Raw genomic sequence first — 24,433 nt, 5'->3', positions numbered from 1 at the left:
CCACCCCCTTTTGTCTTCTCTTGATTTTTTTACTCCAATACCCCTGTTCTTTATTTCTTGTTTTCATCTTCCCTGTCTGCATTGCATGGGAGAGTCATCCATACTCCAGTAATAACGCTTAAATACCTCCTTCATGTGCAGTTGAGAGCGGTGGTGATACAGAACAAGGGTCCCAAACCCCCGGCCATGGAGGCCTGTTAGAAACCAGGCTGCACAGCAGGAGGTGAGCGGTGAGCAAGTGAGCAAAGCTTCTCTGAATTACAGCCGCTCCCTATCACTGGCATCACTGCCTGAGCTCCACTTCCTGTCAGACCAGCAGCAGCATTAGATTCCCTTGGGAGCACAAACCCTACTGTGAAGTGTGCATGTGAGGGATGTAGGTTGCACACTCCTTATGAGATTCTGATGCCTGATGACCTGTCACTGTCTCCATCACCGCTAGATGGGACCCTCTAGTTGCAGGAAAATAAGCTCAAGGCTCCTACTGATTTTACATTGTGGTGAGTTGTATTATTATTTTGTTGTATATTACAGTGTAATAATAATAGAAATAAAGTGCATAATAAATGAAATGCAGTTGAATCATCCTGAAACCATCCCCGCCCCAGCCCGCCAGTCCATGGAAACCTGGTCTTCCATGAAGCTGGTCCCTGGTGCCAAAAAGGTTGGGGACCACTGATCTAGAAGACAAGCTCATTAGGTTCTCCCCTTCAGGAAATCAAGCATCTGCAAGCCATCATGAATCCGAAAAAATGCAACGTTTCAAAACCAAAAGCCGATGAACACAAACAATGTGACAGTCCACACACATGTTTATGGAGCCTCTTAGGAAGCTCTGAGAAGCCGAGCAGCCCAGAGCCGCACCATCCGGTAGAAAGAAGCCTCTGGGACTATGGAAACTTGCCTGTCTTTCTCGCCTGCCCGAGGCCACGCCTCAGATGTTTTCTCACCTGCCCGAGGCCACACCTCAGGTGTTTTCTCACCTGCCCGAGGCCATGCCTCAGATGAGGCTGCTGCAGCTGAGCAGCCCCATTTCTGATGGGATTTCATTTGCATTCATTTGCATGTATTTGCCTCTTGTGGTGGGAGGCTCGAAGGGAGGCTGGTGTGTAACAAAAGCCATCTGGAAGTGCCATGTGAAAGGCAAGTTCAGGAAAGCTGATCACAGCTGGGAGCCATTAACTACAGGCTGAGCATCCCTCATCCAAAAATCTGAAATACAAAATGCTCCAAAATCCAAAACATTTTGAGCACTGAGATGATGCTCAAAGAAAATGCTCACTGGATTATCTTGCTGAACCGGTACATATAAAACATGAATATTTGAAAATATGAAAAAATTCAAAATCGGAAACACTTCTTCTGGTCCCACATGTTTTGAATGAGGGCCCCTTTCCTGTCCCACGCCACACTGACGTACCCGACAGGCCCAATTTCCAGTCTTTTGACAAGTGACAAGTGGCCACCAGTCAAGAAAGTGCAGAAAGTACTAGAGCCAGCACAATCATGTCTAAAAACTTTGAAAAGAAAAAGTTTCAATGACTATCAAAAGATCCGAATTTCTTGTTTCACACTGTAGGACCAGCCAAGTGCTTTCTGAAGACCTTCTCAAGTCAAGTGCTAAACTGCAGGATGCAAACACGGTGAGACTCAAGCTAGGCCCTTCAAGGAAAGCTCATTTGGACAGATTAAGTGGAGGAACCCAAGACAACAAAAACAGCCTGAGCAAAGCTACAGAGTCAGGAGTGGGACCCAGTGCCCCCCGCAAACTGGTGGATACGGCCAACCCCATATGGCGTCGGGAAAGCCGGGAAGCACAGCCCCTTGGAGTGGCAGGAGGGTCAGCAATGGGAGTGGGGAGGGGCAGGTTTATGAAGGGAGGGCGAGAAGGTCAGGTGTGGTCGGCAATGGGAGTGGGGGGGGGCAGGTGTGGTCGGCAATGGGAGTGGGGGGGGCCAGGTGTGGTCGGCAATGGGAGTGGGGAGGGTCAGGTGTGGTCGGCAATGGGAGTGGGGATTTCCAGGGGGGTTGTTTCATGGGGAAGGAAGAGTCGTATTGAGTAGGGTTTTCAAGTAAGCATTTGAGTAAATGAACTTCAGATAATTTTGCTGTATCCATGAACACCATCAAAACTTTCTCTAAGTCAAAAGTATCAGTTGAGTCAATACTCATTGACTGCCTGCACAGCGGAGTGGGTGGTCTTTGGGGTTCATAAAGAAGGCAGGGCGCTCCCTTTTTGATGTAGTGACATAAAGGGAAAAGTCCATTCAAAGCCTGTCCCTGTTCGGTCGGACCCCGCAGAGGCAAACCACGAAAAGATGGATGCCCTCTCAGGTGCAGAACCACTACTACGCACAACAGGCCTGCTCAGGCAGTTTGGCCTTTTGCAGGCCGTATTACAGAGGGCTGCAGAGTGTCCACTGTCAGCAAGAAAGTGCCATCCTTAAACACAGCCCCCACCTACAACTGGAGAATGTCCTGTTTGGGGACCGGCGGCAGGACAGTAGATGGCATTTAAAATTGTGCCACTCCTCTGTCTTTTCCCTGAGCACACAGACATACACACACCGTGCAAACACAGGTTACCTGCTCTGCAAAACTGGATCATCAGATTCACTATCAAAAGGCAACAAAGGACGAATCCGACAGTGAACTCTGATATTTCCTTTCAGCTCCTGCAATGATCAAGAGGTCTGCGTGTCAACCCGGGCGCAAGCCTGCACTGCGGAGCATCCCCCACTGAACGTGCACCGAGCACCAGCTCCTGAGACGCGGCTGTGAGATCTGCAGCACCCGTCTCCACTTCGAAAGACCCCTGCAGGGTAGTGAACAGTTATTTTATTTATTTATTTTTTGAGCCAGAGTCTTGCTCTGTCACCCAGGCTGGAGTGCAGTGGCGCAATCTCAGCTCACTGCGACCTCCGTCTCCCAGGTTCAAATGATTCTCCTGCCTCAGCCCCCAGAGTAGCTGGGATGACAGGCGCCTGCCACCACGCCCAGCTAATTTTTGTATTTTTAGTACAGAAGGGTTTTCACCATGTTGGCCAAGCTGGTCTTGAACTCCTGACCTCAGGTGATCTGCCCGCCTCGGCCTCCCAAAATTCTGGGATTATAGGCATGAGCCACTGTGCCCAGCCATGAACAGTGATTTTAAACTTCCGGATTCATACTTCACAAATGTGTTCACTTGGCAAAAGGGTATCCCTTGGTAATAAGTACCAAGGAAAATCCCTTTGAATGGCATCCTGGGCTCAACCTTTTAGGCATTTTAGGGGGGATTTTGGAAATTCAGTATCTGTCATATTTCCTTGATTTAATGACTGGAAGGAAATTAGAAGCTTTTTATTCTCATAAACTCCACTGGTTTCCAGTGAGCAACACATCTTCCCCATATGTGCTTAGAACTTGCCAAATCTGTTCTGAAATCCTGTCTTGGATTCACAGCAAGTTTATTCACCCTGTCATGCTGAGCAGCTCCTTCTACGTTTTGAAAACCGAGTGGGTGTCATAGGCCAATGATTTACAGCCTCTGTCTGGTCTCTATGAACCCACAGAAACTGGGATCAGCCTCTGCCTGCACGTTCTCCACGGGCCACACACTGCACGCTCCTCAGCTAGACCAGGAGACCCAGGCTCGAGGTGGAACACTCAGAACCTTCCACAACCAGTTCTTCCCTGTGGACTTGACTCCATCTTAGGAAGGTTCATGTTCTCCTTTTCATGCTCCAGATAAAAAAAAAAAGAGAGCTGCAGCGTAGTGAGACTTTCTGAAGTGCCAGGTGCTTCACTGATATCTCCCTTTGTCTTTATAGCAACCCAGAGAGGTGGTGCTGTTGTGAAGATTAAATAAGAAAATACACCAAATGCTTTCAAAAGTACTTGGTACACAGGAAGCACTCAATAAATGTTCTCATATCAATGTTTGGAGCACTGAACTACATAAGTAGATGCTTAAAATAAGAATTATTCTTTGACACATCTAACAGCTGGAGAACCTCTCAGCACCGCCAGGGAAGAGAAGCTTAGAAGCTTCGCAGGAACACCGGCTTCGTGGGCCTCGGGCAGGTGGAATTCGAAGAGACTGGCCAAAGCGCAACCATCAAAATCAAACCTGACAGAAGCGAGGGTCACCCACTCAATCATCCAGCTTGGCATCCTCGTGTTGTAAAATCAAACCCTGAGACTTTACATTAAATTTCATGGGATCTCAGGTCTCATACCTTCGACCAAGTAAGCACGAGAGCCTCTGGGTCTTGTTAATGGGCAGGGAGAGACGTGGCTGGAAGGCGCTGGTGAGGAAGTGGCAGGGGCAGTCTCCACTGGCATCTCCAGTTACAGCAGAATCCTTGCTTTTCCCGTGCGAGTCCCTATCTCTGCAGATTCCCCCGCCCCCCATCTCTGCAGATTCCCCCGCCCCCATCTCTGCAGATTCCCCCGCCCCCCCATCTCTGCAGATTCCCCCGCCCCCATCTCTGCAGATTCCCCCGCCCCCCATCTCTGCAGATTCCCACACCCCCCCATCTCTGCAGACTCCCCCGCCCCCCATCTCTGCAGATTCCCCCGCCCCCATCTCTGCAGATTCCCCCGCCCCGATCTCTGCAGATTCCCCCGCCCCCATCTCTGCAGATTCCCCCGCCCCCATCTCTGCAGATTCCCACACCCCCCCATCTCTGCAGATTCCCCCGCTCCCCCATCTCTGCAGACTCCCCCGCCCCCATCTCTGCAGACTCCCACACCCCCATCTCTGCAGACTCCCCCGCCCCCATCTCTGCAGACTCCCCCGCCCCCATCTCTGCAGACTCCCCCGCCCCCATCTCTGCAGACTCCCCCGCCCCCATCTCTGCAGACTCCCCCGCCCCCATCTCTGCAGACTCCCCCGCCCCCATCTCTGCAGACTCCCCCGCCCCCATCTCTGCAGACTCCTCCGCCCCCATCTCTGCAGATTCCCCCGCCCCCCATCTCTGCAGACTCCCCCGCCCCCATCTCTGCAGACTCCTCCGCCCCCATCTCTGCAGATTCCCCCGCCCCCCATCTCTGCAGACTCCCCCGCCCCCATCTCTGCAGACTCCTCCGCCCCCATCTCTGCAGATTCCCCCGCCCCCCATCTCTGCAGACTCCCCCGCTCCCCCATCTCTGCAGATTCCCCCGCCCCCATCTCTGCAGACTCCCCCGCCCCCCATCTCTGCAGACTCCCCCGCCCCCATCTCTGCAGATTCCCCCGCCCCCCATCTCTGCAGATTCCCCCGCCCCCATCTCTGCAGATTCCCCCGCCCCCATCTCTGCAGATTCCCCCGCTCCCCCATCTCTGCAGATTCCCCCGCTCCCCACTACCCGCTACAGCTCTTTCCTTGTGCCTCACAGCGGCCGGTCCCACTTCCCGCATCGCCACCAATGTGGCCCAGGCCGCCGGCCCCTGTGACACTGCAGTCACCCCCTTGCTCCCCGTCGTGGCCTCCCGACGGAGCAGCCAGAGTGACCCTCAAAGCCTAAATCAGCCTGCAGCGCCCTCACCCCCTCCTCCAGCTGCCATCTCCTCCTGGGTGAAGAGGACGCAGGTTGCAGCCCCCGCAGCTCTGCCCCTCTGCCCTCCGGCCAGGCCACCTCGCTGTCCCCCTTACTGTCCACCCCGCTGTCCACTCCGCTGTCCCCCCTGCTGTCCCCCCGCTGTCACCCCTGCTGTCCCCCCCGCTGTCCCCCCCACTGTCCCTCCCGCGAGGGGCTTCTGCACGTTCTGCGTGGGCCTCTCCTCGGGGCCGCCCCAGGTCTCCCCTGACGCCCACGCTCACCACCAGGCTGTTGTGCAGGACCTTCCTTCTCTGCCTCTCCAGCTGGTGGCGCGCACTGACGTCCTGCAAGGCCCGCTCCAGGTGCGCCACCTTTGACTGGCATGCTGAAAGGACAAAGGGACAGAGGCATTTTACCGGAGAGGACATTCATGGGGCCCAGCAGGTCAAATTCTTTTCTCTAAGTATGGGAGACATTTTTAAAAACAATGGAGTCCTCCAGGGCCGGCTGCGTGCTGTGGCGTGTGCTCCTGACAGCTTTGGACCCAGGCTGCCCTGTCCCCACCACGACCAGGGACTCAGAGAGCTCGCCTGGGGGACCCGGCCCCACAGTCACCGCGTCCGTCATCAGCCTGAAACGCCATCAGCCCGTGAATGCTGCCCCATCGTCTGCATGGCAGCCAAGGAGGTCTCTGCTCCTAAAGCACCTGGGAACCCTTGGTGACGGGGGAGCGGGGCAGGGAAGGAGATGCTGGGGCCCAGCTCTGCTGCCGTGGATTGTCACAGTGGCCTGGGCCTCCACTCCCGCCTCTGTCCTACCAGGATGGTCCCAGGTGATGTGGCGATGGGTGGGCACTGCATGGGGGCCTTGGCCAAGCTTGGACACCCCAGTCCCCAGACTGGCCATTGCCGTGGAGGCAGCACGAGGGTGACATGGAGCTCGGTGTCCTGCTGCAGGGGATGCCTCGCGACTGTACGTGTCATGATAGCCAGGGGCCCCTCCACATGTCACTTCGCCAAAGGACGCAGCCCGGCCCGGGGCTCTCTATCCCAGGCCCGAGGACCTGCGGGGACAAGGCCCCCTCAGCACAGATGCAGCTCTCATGAGGCCTGAAAGCAAGCTGGACTTGCAGAACCGCGCACACTCCCTTTCTGAAAGAAACACCTGTTACTGGCTCCAGACTGAATGAGGGTGTAAGAAAGCGGGAAGGGTCCCCCACAGTGAGAGAGAGACCCTCCCAGTCACTCAGTCATCTGAGCCTTGACTATGTCGGGCCCCAGCCACCAGCCTGTCCGCACTATCCCTCTTGTCAGCGTAGCTGAAAGGAGCTGCCTGGGCACCTCAGGTGGCTGAGGCTCATCTTTGAGGAGCATGGAACTCAAGGGGAGAAGTCGCACCCCCAGGGAAGCCAGGTAAGGAGGCCCCGAGCCCCTGAGCCTAATGCCTGGGCACAAACAAGCCACCTGGGGACACCTCTGTGTGGCAGGACTGCACCGTGGCTCCCACAGGCAGGGTCTCAGCAGGTCCTGCCTCCTCACACATCAGCATTCCCTCTGCGGGAGAGCCTTGGCTGCTGCCTGCTTCTCCCTTTGAGTTTCACCTTTTCAAAGCTTAGGTGCTTTTCACAAAATAACATGTTTGTCCCTTTCCCTGCAGCACATGGCTTATAAGAACACAGGCGTTGCTGGCTGTGGTGGCTCGTGCCTGTAATCCCAGCACTTTGGGAGGCTGAGGCGGGCAGATCACCTGAGGTCAGGAGTTCGAGACCAGCCTGGACAACATGGTAAAACCCCATCTCTACTAAAAATACAAAACTAGCCAGGCGTGGTGGCAGGTGCCTGTAATCCCAGTTATTCGGGAGACTGAGGCAGGAGAATCGCTTGAACCCAGGAGGCAGATGTTGCAGTGAGCTGAGATGGTGCCACTGCACTCCAGCCTGGGAGACAGAGCGAGATTCTGTCCCCCGCCGCCACCTCCCGCAAAAAAAAAGAACACAGGCGTGCACACGTCACTCCTACAAACACAGCCTCAGGGGAGTTACTGAGCAGAGTGCACTGAAGAAAACTAGGCTACAGCAGTGATTTCAATAAAACATCATGTAGCCTCGCAGATCAGTACAGGTTCCAAAGTTTCCACACACCTATTTTGGAATAACAGCAGAACAACACTTGACCAAGTTCCTAACTTGACGATCATCTGTTTGGCCTGTGGACACACTGAACACTGGGCAGAAGCTGTGAGCATGAGACGAATGTGGGGATGGTGCCATTTGGTTCTTTTGTTTTTTTGGGACAGAGTCTCACTCTGTCGCCCAGGCTGGAGTGCAATGGCGCGATCTCGGCTCACTGCAATCTCCACCTCCCGGGTTCAAGCAATTCTCCTGCCTCAGCCTCCCAAGTAGCTGAGATCAAAGGTCTGCACCACCACACCCAGCTAATTTTTGTATTTTTAGTACAGACAGGCTGCTGTCAAACTCCTGGCCTCATGTGATCTGCCTGCCTCGGCCTCCCAAGGTGTTGGCATTACAGGCATGAGCCACTGGGCCTGGCCGGATAGTGCAATTTGGACGACGAGTTTAAAACTGCAGAACCAAAGTAACCTCTTCCACAGGCTTCAAGCACAGTAGCTGAAGATAATAAATCCATTATAACAAAAGAGTAGCCAAAATGCCGTGGCATTCTTAGAAATGAAGAAAGAACTGAACTGATAAGACAAAAAAAAAAAAAACACCTCATGTCATATTATAGGAAACTCTGACACAGAACGCCCAACGTGGACACAGGTGCCAGTTCAGCAGTGACCGTCAAGGCCAGGGAAGTGCCCTGTGGTGATCAGGAGAACAAGAAGCGCCTCCAGCAAGCGGGGCTGCAGTGGGAGCTGGGAGGGAGCAGTGCACACACCAACGTGGCCGAGTCACACAGTGCCTGCCCTCGCCTGTGGAATTTGGTGTCAGCTAAAAGGAAGAAGAAATGGAAACTTAAATTCTAGCCGGTCATTGTCTTAAAACTGCAAACATTTCTCTCGAGCGTGGACTGGCCCGGCTTCGGTGAAAGGCGCCCCCTCCTACCTAGCAGGGTCTCCGCACTCTGCTGTGTTCTTTGCACCGCGGTCACTATTTCAGAAACACGGTCCTGATACTCATCCTGATAATCTCTTAAGAGTGCCCAAGAAGAAGAATGAAATGCCTGTATATCCTGGTTAAGTTTCTATAAAATAAGAACACGATTCATAAAATTATATGATTAATGATCACAGTATAATTACATAAGAATTCGTTATATATGTTTGTATAGAATAATAACATACCCACACAATTAATATAAGGGATGTGTTGTTAACTGGAAGGGTTTAAAGCAGAAGTTCTTCGGCCCAGGCGTGTCAACGCCCGCCAGGACTGTTTTCATGCTGCCCGCGCCTCGGCTCACTTACAGAAGTTCTGACTCAGTACATCTGGGATTCGTACTTTCAAAGCAGTACATGTGATATGCCCTTAAAGTATTTAAGAAACGGAAAGTGAAGTATTTCACCAATTTCCGTAGGAAGGGCCGCTCACTGCACGGTGGGGCGATGCTGGGCGCGAGCCGTGTTTCTGTCTGTTGTTGACTTCCTCAGGATGCTGGCTCAGGCTCAGAGCCTCTCATCACCGCCTGTGAAATGGGGACCACCCTCCTAATCCGCTATGCAGACCTGCCTTCTGGAAGCTCAATTATCACGAGCACATGGTGGAAAACATTTGGGCCGGTGAAAACAACTTAACGTGTAAATGTACATAATAAAATTCCAGGCACAATACATATGAACGCTTTTAGAGGACTTTGGGGGCAAAGCAACTGATGTCTTGCGTGGAAAGTCCTCTTCTCCCCCTGAAATTATCTCAAGGATCTTCCATGGGAAGATGTGACAGAACCAGGACACTACTGCTTAATATTTAATCTCAGACGCTCTTGAATCACAAGAGCATAACTAAACTTAAATAGGTATTCATCGTTTCTTTAGTCAAATCTCTCTTTTTCTGTAAAATGGAGATGGCTTTCATATGTTTGGGAAACATTTTAATAACAAATTAATAACATTTTAATATCAAAACTAAAGTGTTTTTCTTATATGGAGTACAGATAAAGTTATACATACAACTTATTCAATTAATTTTATTCAGTTGGAAGAGAATGAAAATTAATTTTGTATAAATCTATTCTAAATACACTAATGCAGCTTATGAGGGGGTGGGATATCTCCAATTCTGACTAACAAAGAGAACAGATTAATCCTGTTTACAGATGTTTTATTGTTGTAGTAATTATGCTGGTCACATTGTTTAAAACAAAAGGTTAAACAATGTTCTCAACCAAAGGTATAAAAATATCCTCCTACAAGTTCACCCTGGAGAATTGCCAAATATACTATAGGGAATAACAATTTTTCTAACTTTCCTTTCTAGAAATTATTAGTAGTTTAACAGGAGCTGTTCACATCTGATGACATGCTGTACCAGATCTATTTAATCTAACATGTATAAACATGTTTTCTACCATTTAACATTAAAATTAAATTGAGAACTTTGGTTAACTAAAGTAAGATTTTAGTTTAATGATTTAATTTGATTAATTAAAATGAGAATTTTGACTCAGAAAATTGAACTACTGCCACAGCGATTTGAAATAATTCATTTCATCGCCAAAATGTATTTTTCCTTCTGATATTTGCTTAGAATCCCAATCCTATGTTTTGTTTTGTTTTTAGGTTTAGTCTTCTGTTTAGTATGTATTAGAAAGCGTAACTCCCAGAGTGAATACCATCTGCAATTGATTATGAAAATAGTAACGATTTTGGCCTGGCGAGGTGGCTCACGCCTGTAATCCCAGCACTTTGGGAGGCAGAGGCAGGCGGATCACAAATTCAGGAGATGGAGACCATCCTGGCTAACACGGTGAAACCCTGCCTCTACTAAAAATACAAAAATTAGCCAGGCATGGTGGCAGGCACCTGTAGTCCCAGCTACTCAGGAGGCTGAGGCAGGAGAATCGCTTGAACCCGGGAGGCCGAGGTTGCAATGAGCCAAGATCGTGCCGTTGCACTCCAGCCTGGGTGACAGAGCGAGACTCCATCTCAAAATACATAAATAAATACATAGAAAGAAAGAAAAGAAAAAAAAGAAAGAAAATAAGCTGGGCACGGTGGCTCACGTCTGTAATCCCAGCACTTTGGGAGGCCGAGGCGGGCGGATCACGAGGTCAGGAGATAGAGACCATCCTGGCTAACACGGTGAAACCCCGTCTCTACCAAAAAATACAAAAAATTAGCCGGGCGTGGCGGCAGGCGCCTGTAGTCCCAGCTACTCGGGAGGCTGAGGTAGGAGAATGGTGTGAACCCAGGAGGCGGCGCTTGCAGTGAGCCGAGATCACGCCACTGCACTCCAGCCTGGGCGACAGAGCGAGACTCTGTTTCTTTTTTTTTTTTTTAAAGAAAATAGTAACGATGGTATACTCTTTTTAAGAAGGGCAGATTGGGCCTGTGATGGAAACTTGTATCTAAAACACGAGGGGCTTTCCTGGTTTCAGTGAGGGCTTCTTTTACTTCCATAAGATTACATGTCTTTTGACAAGCATAATTTAAGCCATTTCACCAGAAACAAACATAAACATTCCCTGCATCAGTTAAAACTCTGGCTTCTGGTGAAGCTGTTTTTACCTGAATGACAAGACCCAGCTGGCTCAAGGCTGAGCGTGTGTTTCTCTGCAGACGCTGCTGTTTGTTGTACAGGGTGGAAATCCGAGTGGCCTCACTGCGACTCTTTTCAATCTTTCCCTTGTACTATTGCAAAGAAAATAATCAAAGACAATTTAAAGTCTTAAAACCTCGAAGCTGAAGCAGAGGAGAGCTGAACCTCTCCTCTTTCCTCTGAGGAGAGACTGGTTGCTGATGGTCCCGGGTGCACCTGCCCACGTGAGAGAAGACACCTCCCCTGCATGGGACTCACTGCAGCAGGGAACACGATGGGGGCAACTCCAGGCGAGCCAGGGGCGCCCGGGGCACGAAGCCACAGGAGCCGTCGGGGAGGCCTCCCCAGGGCTGAGCCTGAGGGTCCCGGCCAGGTGCGGGGAGGCAGAACGTCCTGGAAGAGGGGCTGCGTGTGAGGCCGGCGATGCCCACGTGTGACTCGGCGATGCCCGCGTGTGAGCTCCGGGTCGCGCGCTGCCTACGGTGCCTCCGGGGAGCTAAGCCCAGGCCCGAGTCCTGGCACAGAGACGGCCAAGCTCAGTGCCTCAGGAGCAGAGGGACGGGGGCGAGCCGGGCCCAGCTGGGCAGGGAGGCTGCAAAGTCACCTAAACTAACTGTGGAGCAAAGACGGCCGCGGAGGGGGGTGCGATTGTATTCTCCGTGTGAAGCTCCTCAGAAGTGGAAAGGTGTTAACAGAGAACTGCAGAGGAGGGAGGCTCCTGAGAGCCCCGGGGGGTGAAGAGGCCGCCAAGAGCGCCCGGGGGATCCGTGGGGCCTGAGGGGGGGCCCGGGAATGCTCTCCCACCCTCATCTGACTAAAGAAGAGGCTGCAGCAAAATTCAGTCCCCGGCCCCCAAAGGCTCAGATCCTCTCTGGGGAAGAAAGAAATACCACGCACATGAGTGTTAGAAATCATCACCCTGCGCGTTAGAAGCCGTGTTCCAAAGCCTCCGGGACTCACCGGGAGTGGAACGGCAATTCCGAGAAAGTCCATGGCGCCAGGATGGCCTGCGCTCAACGTGGGGCTGCCCTGGGCTTTGGGGGATTTGGCCGTGGGCAACAGAAAGACGGGGGAGCGAGCCTGCGTGGGCACAGGGAGGCCGGATTGCGCTGGGGGTGCTGAGGGATGGAGTTGGATGGAAATAAAGTCACCACCTGTTGAGCAAGGGACTCGGGACTTGTCTTAGGTGAGGGTGACATGGGAAGCAGGAGCATGAGTCACGGGCAGGAAGCTCCACTTTGGGGAGGGTGAGAGGCCGGGAGGACCAGGAGGACCTGGAGGCCTGTGCAGCCGCCAGATCTGCAAGGTGCATGTGGTGGATGGTGCTCCATCTGCGTCCCGCCCCAGAAGTCCCAGTGGAGAAGCCGTTTCATTGCAGGGCCCTTGACGCCAAGCACATCACACACCAAGGCCGTGGTCTGCGTGGCAGTGGAACATGCTGGCCTGGGGGAGGCAGCAGGCAGGGCCACCACGTGGAGATCCGCCTTCCAGTGACCAGAACCACCACAAGGGGCTCACATTGCAGACGCCAGGGCTCCACGGCTGCATTTCATACTGTGTGCCTAATGATCTTACATGTTAAAAAAGATCCTTTAAAAAGCTCATCTAAATGATACTGGAAAAGTCGGTGGGCTTGGGCAGCGCCCTCACCGACAGTGCGTGGTGGACAGCACCAGGCTCTGGACCAGACCCAAATGGGAAGCCTGGGCGTGCACTTTGGGGTCAGCGGCCACACCGACAGCCGCCCCTCGACTCACTTTGGGGTCGGCGGCCACACCGACAGCCTCTCCTCAACTCACTTTGGGGGTCAGAGGCCACACTGACGGCCACTGCTCGACTGGCTGCTGGCGCCACAGAGGCTGTGACGTCCTGGAGAGCCACTCATCCTGAGGGACCCTGAGCACGGGCCGTCCAGGTTCCGCTGGAGAAGGCTTTGGTGGAATGTGATGCCGAGGGGTTACCTCTGCAATCTCAGACACTCTCAGGCACTCACGTGCAGGGGTCTGAGGTCCCTCCTCCATGGAAGGACCTGTGTTCCTGGCCAAAGATGGAGACTGGAGTGTGACTGTAGAGCAGCAACACCTCGGGCTCCTTGAGACCTTGTTGACCAAGAGTCTTGACCCTTCTAATAAAGCCACAAAATGCTGTGAGGCCCTCAGGCTGGACGGGGTTACAATTTCCAACTGTTTTCATTATGTAGAATGACACCGTGCACTCCCAGAGAACAATGTGGCCTGGAATTGGGTGACGAGATTTGATGCTCGGTCCCACAGCTTTTTGTCATTGTGAATGTGGGAACGTTTTTCACCTCTCTGGGCCTCGGTGTTGCCGCCTGTGTCTTCAATGCCTAGGAAGGGCATGATAATGCACTCACACCCGGGCCTCAACGCCCCAGGAAAGAACGAGCTTAAAAATGAACGCAGAAAATATTCACTTCATTTCAGAAGTAGTATGAATATCCCTTAATTAATTTGCAAATTTTGTGCAACTGCATTTTTTTCCCAACGAAATTCAACAGGGTTATTCAAGGACAGTCAAGAAGAGTGGAAGCCCACTTGGCCCTGATTCTGCGAAGATTCCAAGAATTCTAAAGGGGTAATAATTTAAAGATGAGAACACAATAGTTTCCTATTTCCACCGTTACAAATTACGGGAAACTGGGGGCTTCCAACAGAAACTTTTCGTCTCATGGTTCTGGAGGCCAGAAGTCCAAACCCAAGGTGTGGCCGGGCCTCCCTCAGAAGGCTCCAGGGGAGGGCCCCTCCTGCCTCCTCCCGACTCTGGCTCTGCTTACAGTCCTTGGCCTGCGGTTGTATTGCCCAGTACACACGGTCACATCTGGAATGCTCCCTTCCTCCATCCCCATGTGGCCTCTCTGTGTGGAAACTCCTCTGCCTCCCTCCTGTAAGGACACTCACTCACGGTGGCATTTAGAGCCCACCAGGATAACCCAGGACACTCTCCCATCCTGAGTCTTAATTTAGCCATATCTGCAAACCAGTTCACGTCCTGATGAGAAGCGTCCAGGGACTCAGGCCTGCTTTCTTTCCGCGGCCGCTTCTCAGCCTAACCCAAGTAGCAACAGCAAACGGTAGAAAAGAAACACCTGAGTCCGTGTGTGCCAAAGACGTTCTCCCTTTGTGCTCCCTTCCTTTTAAATTCCGAGAACAAACCTGCGAGAAAAACTGAGCGGAGTCATCTTCCAGAGACGTTTTTCTTTGGTGAGGCAGACAGATGATATGCGTAGCATCGTTCAAGTGTTCTGGGGCTGATCCCGGGATGATGGATCACTCGAGTTACCAGAAGAGCGGCTTCCTGGAACAACGGGGTGTGGGAAGGGGTGGAAACATGCCGGCGGAGGGCCTTCGGGGTGAAGGCCGGGCACCTGGCTTGTGGAGCCTTGGGGGCGATGGAGACGCTGGGCACCTGGCTTGTGGTGATGGTAGCTGCTGCGGTTTGAATGCGCCACCTCCAAAATTCACATGGAAGCTTAACCCTCGATGTGGTGGCGTTGAGAAGCGGGGCCTTTGGGGGCGGACCCGTGCCTCGTGGATGGACTGGAGGGAACTGGCGCAGGCCTTCTGTGCTCCCCACTGTCCTGCCAGGCGAGGACAGCACCAGAGATGGCACCATCGGTGAGGAAGAAGGGCCCTCACCAATGGCCCCGCGGCACCAGGTCTTGGATTTTCCAGCCTCCGGAACTGTGAGTGATAAATCCCTGTTCTTAATAAATGTCTCCATCGCAGGTATTTTGTTATAGCAGCACAAATGACTAAGTCAGTTGCACAACTACACATTTCCTAAACGTTGACTTGTACACTTAACATGGGTAAATTTATGATACAGCCACCTGGTACACTAAACCTCAAGAGAGCTGTTTTGAAAAAGCGTGAGTTCCTGATGAATTGTTACTCATTAAATACCTGTGAGCACAGAGACACACAGGAATTTGGAGCTCAACCTTGATCCAGTGTAAGAAAACACTTCACACAGCAACCGAGGAGTCCCTGATACCTCACTCGATGGCAAAAAGAAAAGGTCCCAGGGAGTCACCCCCAATGTATTTCTTCCACAAGGGCTAAAAGCTGACTTCAACACGAAGTCACTCCCCACTAGATACGATTCCACTCAGCCTGCAGGACATGTAAAAATATTACCTCTGCCAATTTCAGAAGGAGGACAGCGTTTTCCGTTTCCAGTTCTGCTATCTTGTCTTCTTTGGCCTACAACCAAGGATCCAAAAAGGACAGTGACCAACAGAGCACTTACCTGGTCATACTGACAACATGAGAATTCTGTTAATCGGCCATCATTTTCATCAGAACACAGCGTACACCAGACACAAACACACGGGCCGTCGGCGAGGAACTGCCGTCCTGGGCTGCACAGCTGTGCTTTGGTCAATGACAGCCTTCGTACCTCACAGTGGCCCCTTCAGATGGTAGTGTCTTATTTTTACTGTAGCTTTTCTGTGTCGTGATGCACAAATCCTCGCTGTTGTGTTACAGCCACCCGCCGTGTTTGGCACAGTCCCCCCTGCACAGGTCTGTGGCCTGGCTGCAATGGCTGCACCCTATAGCAGCAGGCAGGACCTTCCCAGTTCGTGGAAATGCACCCCACGATGTTCCCACAATGACAAAGTCGTCCAAGGACACATTTCTCAGAACACAACCCCGCCATTAAGCGATGCCTGACCGATGCTGGGCTCGGATGACGCCACCGCCGCAGGACAGGGGGGAAAGGCCATCTCCACCCCCAACAGGCCCTGCTTCCCTCCCACCGTCCACGCTCATATCCACCACCTCTCCAGCCTCCAGTGTGGCCCCTGACCAGCAGTGGCAGCCGAACCTGGGGGCTTGGACCCTCCCACTCCTTGTCAGAAGGGGACTCGGAGAGGCCGGCTGGGAGGGCTGAGGGCTGTCACAGAAGCAGCCGGTGTGAAGGCCCCGAGCTGGGAATGAGCGTGGCGTGTTGAGGACGGGGCAGAGGCCTGCGAGGCCAGCGAGTGGGTGAGGGAGGCTGAGGTGGGAAGGAGGCTGGGGCATGGCCAGGGTGTGTACAAGCCAGGTGCAAGCCCGGGTTTGATCCCACACAGACGGGATGGCACTGGAGGGTCTGACGTAGGGCAGTGACATATCACCCTATCAACAGTGAACACGGAGACAGCCAGCGACCAGAGAATTTCCTGCAAAGACAACCACCAGTTTTTTAAGAAGGGGGTTCAGGTGCAGCCCCTCCTACTGGGGGTTCAGTCCTCTGCTGGGGACTCCTCCTCCCCTACGCCTGCTGATACACCCACAACCAGCTGCGATGAGTTTAGGACAATCTTACTTGTAACTCCAAACTCTTTGGGACTGGTGACATGACCTGAGGCCTTGGGAGTCATCTACACCAGAGGTCCCCAACCTTTTTGCCACCAGGGACTGGTTTCATGGAAGACAGTTTGTCCACAGTCTGGGGGTAGGGTGGTTTTGGGATGAAACTCTTCCACCTCAGGTCATCAGGCATTAGATTCTCATAAGGAGCGCGCAACCTAGATCGCCCGCACGTGCGGTTCACAAGAGGGTCCGCATGCCTCTGAGACTCTAATGTCGCTGCTGATCTGGCCGGAGGCGGAGCTCAGGAGGGAATGCTCACTGGCCCCTGCTCACCTCCTGCTGTGCACCCCGTTCCTAACAGGACACGGACCAGTACCGGTCCATGGCATGGAGGCTGGGGACCCCTGATCTACGCTATCCATTGCTATATGCAGTCTATTTAACCTCTTAAAAAGAAATCTCTGGAATATTTCCTCTCCAATCCACTTAATTCCGAGAGGGCACCCTCTCTTCATGGACAACTGCAGGAGCGGACACCACCACTCTCTGCCAGCTTCTTCTTTCTGGAATTAATTGAAAACATTTCCATATGCTGACTGAGGTACAAATCACATGCCAGACAATTTACTCATCTCAAGTGCACAGTTCAGTGAGCTTTAGTGTACTTTGAGTGCAACTCACCACAATGAGTCTCAGAATATGTTCATCTTCCTCAAAAGAAACCCTTAGACATTACTCCTAATTACTTCCTACCCCAGTGCCAGGAAACCACTGATCTAGTTTCTGTCTCTATTTGCCGATTCTGGACATTTCATGTAAGTAGAATCACACAACACGTGATCCTTCGTGTCTGGCTTCCACTCGGCATGTTTTCAGGGCTCAACCATGTGTAGCAATATCAGAATTTCATTCCTTTTTATTGCCAAATAGTATTTCATTTTATGGATCTACAACATTTTGTTTATTCATTCATCAGCTGATGGACGTTGAGGTTTCCTCTTCCTTTTGGTTATTAAGAGTCGTGCTGCCAGGACGTTCCCGTACAAGCTTTGTGGGGAAATGTTTTCAGTTCTCTCGGGTGCATATACCTAGCATTTTGAGGAACTGCTAGACTGTCTTCCAAAGCAGCTGTGAGGCAGGAGGATAGGGAATTGGGGTAACCAAGGGTGAAGGCATAAGCAAAAGAACAGCAGGTGCAGCTACTTCCAGGCAGGACTGGGCGGCACACAGGCCACAGCCTCCCTCCGGTGAAAACAAGACCGACAAGTTTGCACGTCAGCCTCGGATTGACCACGGGTTACATCTCCGCTTCAGCCTCTGATTGGTCACAGGCCTCTAAAGGGCACCCAAGGGTGTTACCAAATTCTTTTCGCTTAGAAAAGCCCTAAAGAACATTGCACCTGGGGATCCTGAGCCGCTTGCTTGAGCCGCTCCCACTCTGTGGAGTGCACTTCCGGTTCAGTACATCTGCGCTTTCAATACATCTGTGCTTTTGTTGCTTTTTTCTTTTGCTGCTTCTTTCTTTTGTTGCTTCTTTCTTTTGTTGCTTTGTCTGTACCTTTTGTTCAATTCTTTGTTCAACGCACCAAGAACCTGGACAACTCACAGTCAAGACGTCCCATCCAGTAACAGCGGCATTAGTTTTACATTCCCACACAACTGCATGAGGATCCCGATTGCTCCACCTCCTCTCGAACACCTGTTATTATCTCTCTTTTTTATTATAGTCCTCTTTGTGGCAAGCAGTGGTGTCACACTGCAGTTTTATTTGTCTTTCCCTGGTGGCTAATAATGGTGAACATCATTTTCAGTGTAAAAGTCTTGTTAAGTCTTATACCTTATACTTCTTTGGTTAAAGGTATTCTGAAATGTTTTGATATTTTTGATGCTATTGTAAGTGAAATTGTTTTCTCTTTCTTTCTCTTTTTTTTTTTTTTTTTGGACACAGTCTTGCTCTGTTGCCTGGGTTGGAGTGCAATGGCCTAATCTTGGCTCACTGCAACCTCTACCTCCCAGGTTCAAGCGATTCTCCTGCCTCAGCCTCCCAAGTAGCTGGGATTACAGCTGGGATTACCCGCCACCACGCCCAGCTAATTTTTTGTATTTTTAGTAGAGATGGGGTTTTGCCATGTTGGCCAGGCTGGTCTCGAACTTCTGACCTCAGGTGATCCACCCACCTCGGCCTCCGAAAGTGCTGGGAATACAAGTGTGAGCCACCGTGCCCAGCCTTTTTTTTTTTTTTTTTTTTTTTCTTAAATAGAGACAGGGTCTTAATATGCTGGCCAAATTGGTCTTGAACTCTTGGCCTCAAGCAACCCTCCTGTTTCAGCCTCCCAGAATGCTAGGATTACAGGCGTGAGCCACCATGCCTGGCTGGAATTGTTTTCTTAATTTCATTTTCAGTTGTTCATTTCTATAGTATAGAAATACATTTGCTTTTTGTATATTGATCTTATCTTCTTCAACCTTGCCAAATGTGTTTATTTCTGTGAATGAGTTTTCTTTTAGTGGGTTTTGTTTTTTTTTGTTTTTTTTTTTTTTGAGATGGAGTCTCGCTCTGTCACCCAGGCTGGAGTGTAATGGCGTGATCTCGGCTCACTGCAACCTCCACCTCCCGGGTTCAAGTGATTCTCCCACTTCAGCCTCCCGAGTAGCTGGGGTTACAGGTACCTGCCATCATGCCCGGCTAATTTTTGTATTTTTGTAGAGATGGGGTTTCACCATGTTGGCCAGACTGGTCTCGAACTCCAGACCTCAAGTGATCCGCCCACCTCTGCCTCCCAAAGTGCTGGGATTACAGGCATGAGCCACTGCGCCTGGCCCCTTTTTAGTGGATTTCCTAGAATTTTCTGTCTATGAGATCATGTCTTCTGCAAATCGGAGATCATCTTCCTTCTTCCTTTCTGACATAGACGCCATTTCCTTTTGATTTCCCTGCCCAGCTGCCTGACTAGTGCTTTCAGGGCAATGTGGACTAGATGTATTGAGAGTGGATGTGTCCGTCTTGCTCCTGGTCTCCGGGGAGAGGTGTTCGGTCTTTCAGCATTGTGACATTAGCTGTAGTTCTCTCACAGATACCTTTTATCAAGTTGGGGAATTTCCCTTCCATTCTTATTTGATTTTTTTTTTTTTTTTTTTGAGACGGAGTCTCGGTCTGTGGCCCAGGCTGGAGTGCAGTGGTGCCATCTCGGCTCACTGCAAGCTCCGCTTCCCGGGTTCATGCCATTCTCCTGCCTCAGCCTCCCGAGTAGCTGGGACTACAGGCACCCACCACTGCACCCGGCTAATTTTTTTGTATTTTTAGTAGAGACGGGGTTTCACCGTGGTCTCGATCTCCTGACCTCGTGATCCTCCCACCTAGGCCTCCCAAAGTGCTGGGATTACAGGCATGAGCCACTGTGCCAGGCCGATTGAGTGTTTTTATTATGAAGAGGTGTTAAATTGTGTGAAATGCTTCTTCTGGGTCTATTAAGAGAATCATAGCAGTTTTGTCCTTTATTTTATTGATATGGTCTATTACCTTAACCGATTTTTGAATGCTGAACCTGCTTTGCATTCCTGGAGTGGGTCGCGCTTGGTCATGATGTGTAATCCTCTTTATATGTTGCTGGATTCTGCTTACTCATCTATTGTTGAGCTTCTGCACCTCTATTTATAAGAGATACTGCTCTGTAGTTTTCTCTGCTCATGATATCTTTCTGTGGCTCTGGCTTCAGGGTAATATGGCCTCATGGAATGGGAAATGTTCTCTCCTCTTCTAGATTTTGAAAGAGTTTGTGAAGGACTGGTGCTAATTCCTCTTTAAGTGTTGGGTAGAATTCAATGATGCCATCTGGGCCTGAACTTTTCTTTGTGGAGGTTTTTGGTTACTAATTCGATCTCTCTACTCATTACAGTTCAATTCAAATTTTCTATTTCTTCTTTAATCAGTTTTGGTAGTTTGTGTTTTTATAGGAACTTGACCATTTCATCTAATTTGTTGGCAATGTTCATAGTGTTTTCTTATAATCCTTTATATTCTGTAACATAATAATCCCTTTTTTTTTTTTTTATAGAGATGGGGTCTCACCATGTTGCCCAGGCTGGTTCCTAACCTCCCACCTCAGCCTCCCCTTTCTTTTCCTTGATTTTAGTAATTTGAGACCCTGTTTAGTCAGTCAAGCTAAAGGTTCATCAATTTTATTGATATTTTCAAAGAGCCAATTACTTGTGTTGATTTTCTCTGTAGTTTTTGTATTCTCTATTTCATTTGCTCCTGTCCTAATCTCTTTTGTTTGCTTCCTTCTACTTGTTTGAGTCTAGTTTGCTATGCCTTGTCCGGTGTCTTAAGGTAGAAGAGTAGGTTGTTGACGTGAGATCTGTCTCCTTTTAAAATATAGGCTTTTACATCTATAAATTTCCATCTAAGCCTTGCTTTAGCGTCATCCCATAAGTTTCTGTACTGTGATATCTTCATTTTCATTTATCTCAAAGTACTTCCTTATTTCCTCATGGTTTCCTCTTTGACACATTTGGTTATTTAAGAGTATCTCGTTTAATTTCCACATATTTGTGAATTTCCCAAATGTATTTTTGCCATCAATTTCAAATTTAACTCGATTCTGAACATGCTCCAGGATAAACATGGTAGGTCCCAGAACAAGCCTGAATACATTTAAAGGATATAAATCATATATGATTCAGGCTTGTTCTATGACTTAGCATGTTTATCCTGGAGCGTGTTCAATGCGCACTTAAGAATTTTCAATTCTGTTGTTAGGTAGCATGTTCTACAGATGTCTGTTAGGTCTGTCCAGTTTATCGCATTCTTTGAGTCTTCTGTTTACTTGTTGATTTTCTGTCTAGTTGGTCTACCCATAATTGAAGGTAGTGTATTGAAGTCTGCAATCCTTGTTTTTGAATTGCCTATTTCTCTTCCATTCTGTTGGTTTTTGTCTCACTAGTTCAGGAGCCCTGTTGTTAGGTGTATTCTCCCTTCCTTTTATATTATTATAGTTATACACATTATATGTATATATATTATAAATATAATAATACATTGTTATAATTATGACTTTACATAATTTCACGTTCATTAAAGAAGGTGAGAAAAGGAAGGAGGATACATATTTATTTATATGCAATTTCTATTTCTCTTTTTATTCACCATGTTTGTTTCTCTTCATTTGGTCCTGTGGATTCGAGTCACTGGCGTCCTTTCCTGACTCCAGTAAAACTTTGCCTTCATCACATCCTTTGTGCTATTTTTGTCAAATACATTACATTTCTACATGTTACAGGGCCAACAGTACAATTATACACATTCTGTCTTATACAACTGCTCTTTAAATCAGTTATGAGAAGGAAAACGAAGAAATATACATGTCTACTGTCTTTTATAATTACATCATTACCTTTACTGATGCTCTTTGTGGATTTGAGTTTCCTTGTGGTTTCATTTGCTTTCAGCCTGAGGGATTTCCTTTTCACAATAAATTCTCTCTGATTTTTTTTTCGAAGAATGCTTTTATTTTGCTTTAATCTTTGAAAGACAGTTTTCCCAGATATAAGACTCTTGATTGACAGTTTTTTTTTCTTTCAGCACTTTGAACATGTCATTCCACTGCCGTATGAGTCCATTTTCATGCTGCTAATATAGACAAACCCAAGACTGGGCGAATTACCAAAGCAAGAGGTTTACTGGACTTACAGTCCCACGTGGCTGGGGGGCCTCACAACCATGGCAGAGCCACACCTCACACGGTGACAGAGGGAGACAGAAGGAGCTTGTGCAGGAAAACTCCTCCTTTTAAAACCATCGGATCTTGTGAGACTCATTCACTATCATGAGAACAGCATGGGAAAGATATCTGCTCCCATGATTCAATTACCTCCCACCGGGTCCCTCCCACAACAGTGGGAATCCAAGATGAGATTTGGGTGGGGAAACAGCCAAACCATATCAACTGCCCTCTGACTTCCATCATTGCTGAGGAGAAGTCAGCCATCAGTCCTTTGGGGTTCTCTTGTACACGGCAACTCGTTCACCCTTTCTGCTTTCAAGATTTTAATGTTGGCTTCAAACATTTGTACTATGACATGTGTGAGTGTGAATCTCTTTGCATTTATCCTACTTTTGGGATTCATTGAACTTCCTTGAGAGATTCACATTTTTAAGCAAATTTGGGAAGTTTTCAGCAATTATTTCTCTGAATATTTTTCTGCCCCTTTATCTCTCTTCTCTCCTTTTGCTTTCATTATGCACATGCTGGGGGGCTTAAAGGTTTCACATATTTGTCTGAGGTTCTATTTCTTTTTTTCAATCTATTTTTATCTCCGTTTTTAAGATAACGTAATTTCTACCAATCTATCTTAAAGTTTGCTGACTTTTCAGTTGAAATCTACTCATGAGCCCTGCCAGATATTTTTTTGCCATTTCAGTTATTTTCAGCTCCAGGATTATCATTAAGAAATAATTTCAATCTCTGTATTTTTTTTTATTTGATGAGACATTGTCATGGTTTCCCTCACTTCTATGAGCACAGTGTTGTTTAGTTTTTTGAACATGGCTGTAATGGCTGCTTTGAAGTCTCTGTCTCCTCAACATCTAGGCCCTCCTGCTAATCAGAGTCAAATTAAAAAAAAAAATCTAGGCCCTCACAAGGCAGCTTTTGTTTCCTGTGTTTTCCTCATGTCTCATTTTCCTGTTTCTTTGAATGTCTTTGCATGTCTACATTTTTATTGAAAATTGGATGTTTTAGGTAATATAGTATACAAACTACATGCTGATTCCTCTCTTCCCTCTGTCGCTTGGTTTTGTTGTTCTTTGCTTATTTGTTGAGTCACTTGGCTAGACTATTTCAGTGAAGCTTATTTCCCCTGCAGTGTGAAGCCTCTGGGGTAGCTCCTTGGAGGTCTCAGCCTTGGGCATGCATGCAGCCACCCTGGGTTGTGGTGGTTTTGGTGGGGACATTGGCTGTCTCTTTCCTCGATCCCTCTGTTAAGCTATCTACCTTATGCGGCATCACATCTACCTGTTAAGCTCCATTAATTACTAACTGATTGCTCTATGATTTTCAATAATGACCTGGGCATACATTTCTTCAATGTGTGGTCCAATTAAACTGGAGCAGTGAACATTTTTTAAGGCCAGTCTCTGAGGTTTGTTTTAGCTCCAGGAGGGCTTTTTTTTTTTTGAGACTGAGTCTTGCTCTGTAACCAGGCTGGAGTGCAATGGCACGATCTCAGCTCACTGCAACCTCTGCCTCCCGGGTTCAAGTGGTTCTCCTGCCTTGGCCTCCCGAGTAGCTGGGACTACAGGTATGTGCCACCATGCCCAACTAATTTTTGTATTTTTAGTAGAGACAGGGTTTCACCATATTGGCCAGGATGATCTCGATCTCTTGACCTCATGATCCACCCACCTTGGCCTCCCAAAGTGCTGGGATTACAGACGTGAGCCACTGCACCCAGCTGAGGGCTCTTCTTAGTGTCACCTTGGTTCTCTTTAGCAACCTAGCAGGGCTATGAATTAGTTTGTTGATCATATGCTGAATTTTGTCTTTACCCCCAAATTCATATGTTGAAGTCCTAACCCCCAGCGTATTAGAACACGATTCTGTTTGAAGATAGGACCTTTAAAGAGGTGATTAAGTTAAAATGAGTCCATGGGGGTGGGCCCTATTCCAATGTGACTGGTGTCCTTAAAAGAGGAGGAAATCTGGACACATACAGAGACACGAGGGATGAAAAAAGACCACGTGAGGACACAGTGAGAAGGTGGCCATCCACAGGCCAAGGAGAAAGGCCTCCGAGGCAACCAAACCTGCCAATGCCTTGAGCTCAGACGCTTGGCCTCAGAACTGTGAGGGAGAAATTTCTGTTGTTTAAGCCCCCAGTCTGTGGTGCTTTG

The 24,433-nt window shown here is 49.4% G+C and overlaps 2 protein-coding genes across 7 annotated transcripts in view; one reads left to right on the top strand and one right to left on the bottom strand.

The window, feature by feature from the left end:
* KIF25 (kinesin family member 25) overlaps positions 1-24,433 on the bottom strand; it is a 70,442-nt gene that overhangs the window by 41,673 nt on the left and 4,336 nt on the right. For 5 of the 6 annotated variants that reach the window (XM_054493059.2, XM_054493061.2, XM_054493063.2 and 2 more), the window contains exons 2-6: positions 15,382-15,447; positions 11,194-11,316; positions 8,573-8,711; positions 5,787-5,890; positions 2,587-2,675 (exon numbers count right to left, since the gene is read on the bottom strand). In XM_054493059.2, the coding sequence (XP_054349034.2) occupies positions 2,587-2,675; positions 5,787-5,890; positions 8,573-8,711; positions 11,194-11,316; positions 15,382-15,447 (521 nt within the window). Of the gene's footprint in view, positions 1-2,586; positions 2,676-4,220; positions 4,413-5,786; positions 5,891-8,572; positions 8,712-11,193; positions 11,317-15,381; positions 15,448-24,433 lie in introns of those variants that run through there. The other variant, XM_054493064.2, reaches the window with a different exon arrangement.
* On the top strand, positions 5,971-6,618 carry LOC129039352 (putative uncharacterized protein KIF25-AS1). Its single transcript, XM_054493065.1, has 2 exons — positions 5,971-6,224; positions 6,327-6,618. The coding sequence occupies exons 1-2, from the start codon at positions 5,971-5,973 to the stop codon at positions 6,616-6,618; spliced, it is 546 nt and encodes a 181-aa protein (XP_054349040.1).

This window comes from Pongo pygmaeus, chromosome 5 (assembly GCF_028885625.2).
Source record: "Pongo pygmaeus isolate AG05252 chromosome 5, NHGRI_mPonPyg2-v2.0_pri, whole genome shotgun sequence".
Lineage (NCBI taxonomy): Eukaryota > Metazoa > Chordata > Mammalia > Primates > Hominidae > Pongo > Pongo pygmaeus.
This window is presented reverse-complemented; position numbering and strand designations above follow the sequence as displayed.

What these genes read in the sequence shown, in the direction of transcription:
- LOC129039352 (XM_054493065.1), top strand. Translation starts at nt 5,971, where the DNA reads ATGGGAGACATTTTTAAAAACAATGGAGTCCTCCAGGGCCGGCTGCGT. An exon ending in AAAGCACCTGGGAACCCTTG is followed by an intron (nt 6,225 to 6,326) that starts GTGACGGGGGAG and finishes CTGTCCTACCAG; the next exon opens with GATGGTCCCAGGTGATGTGG.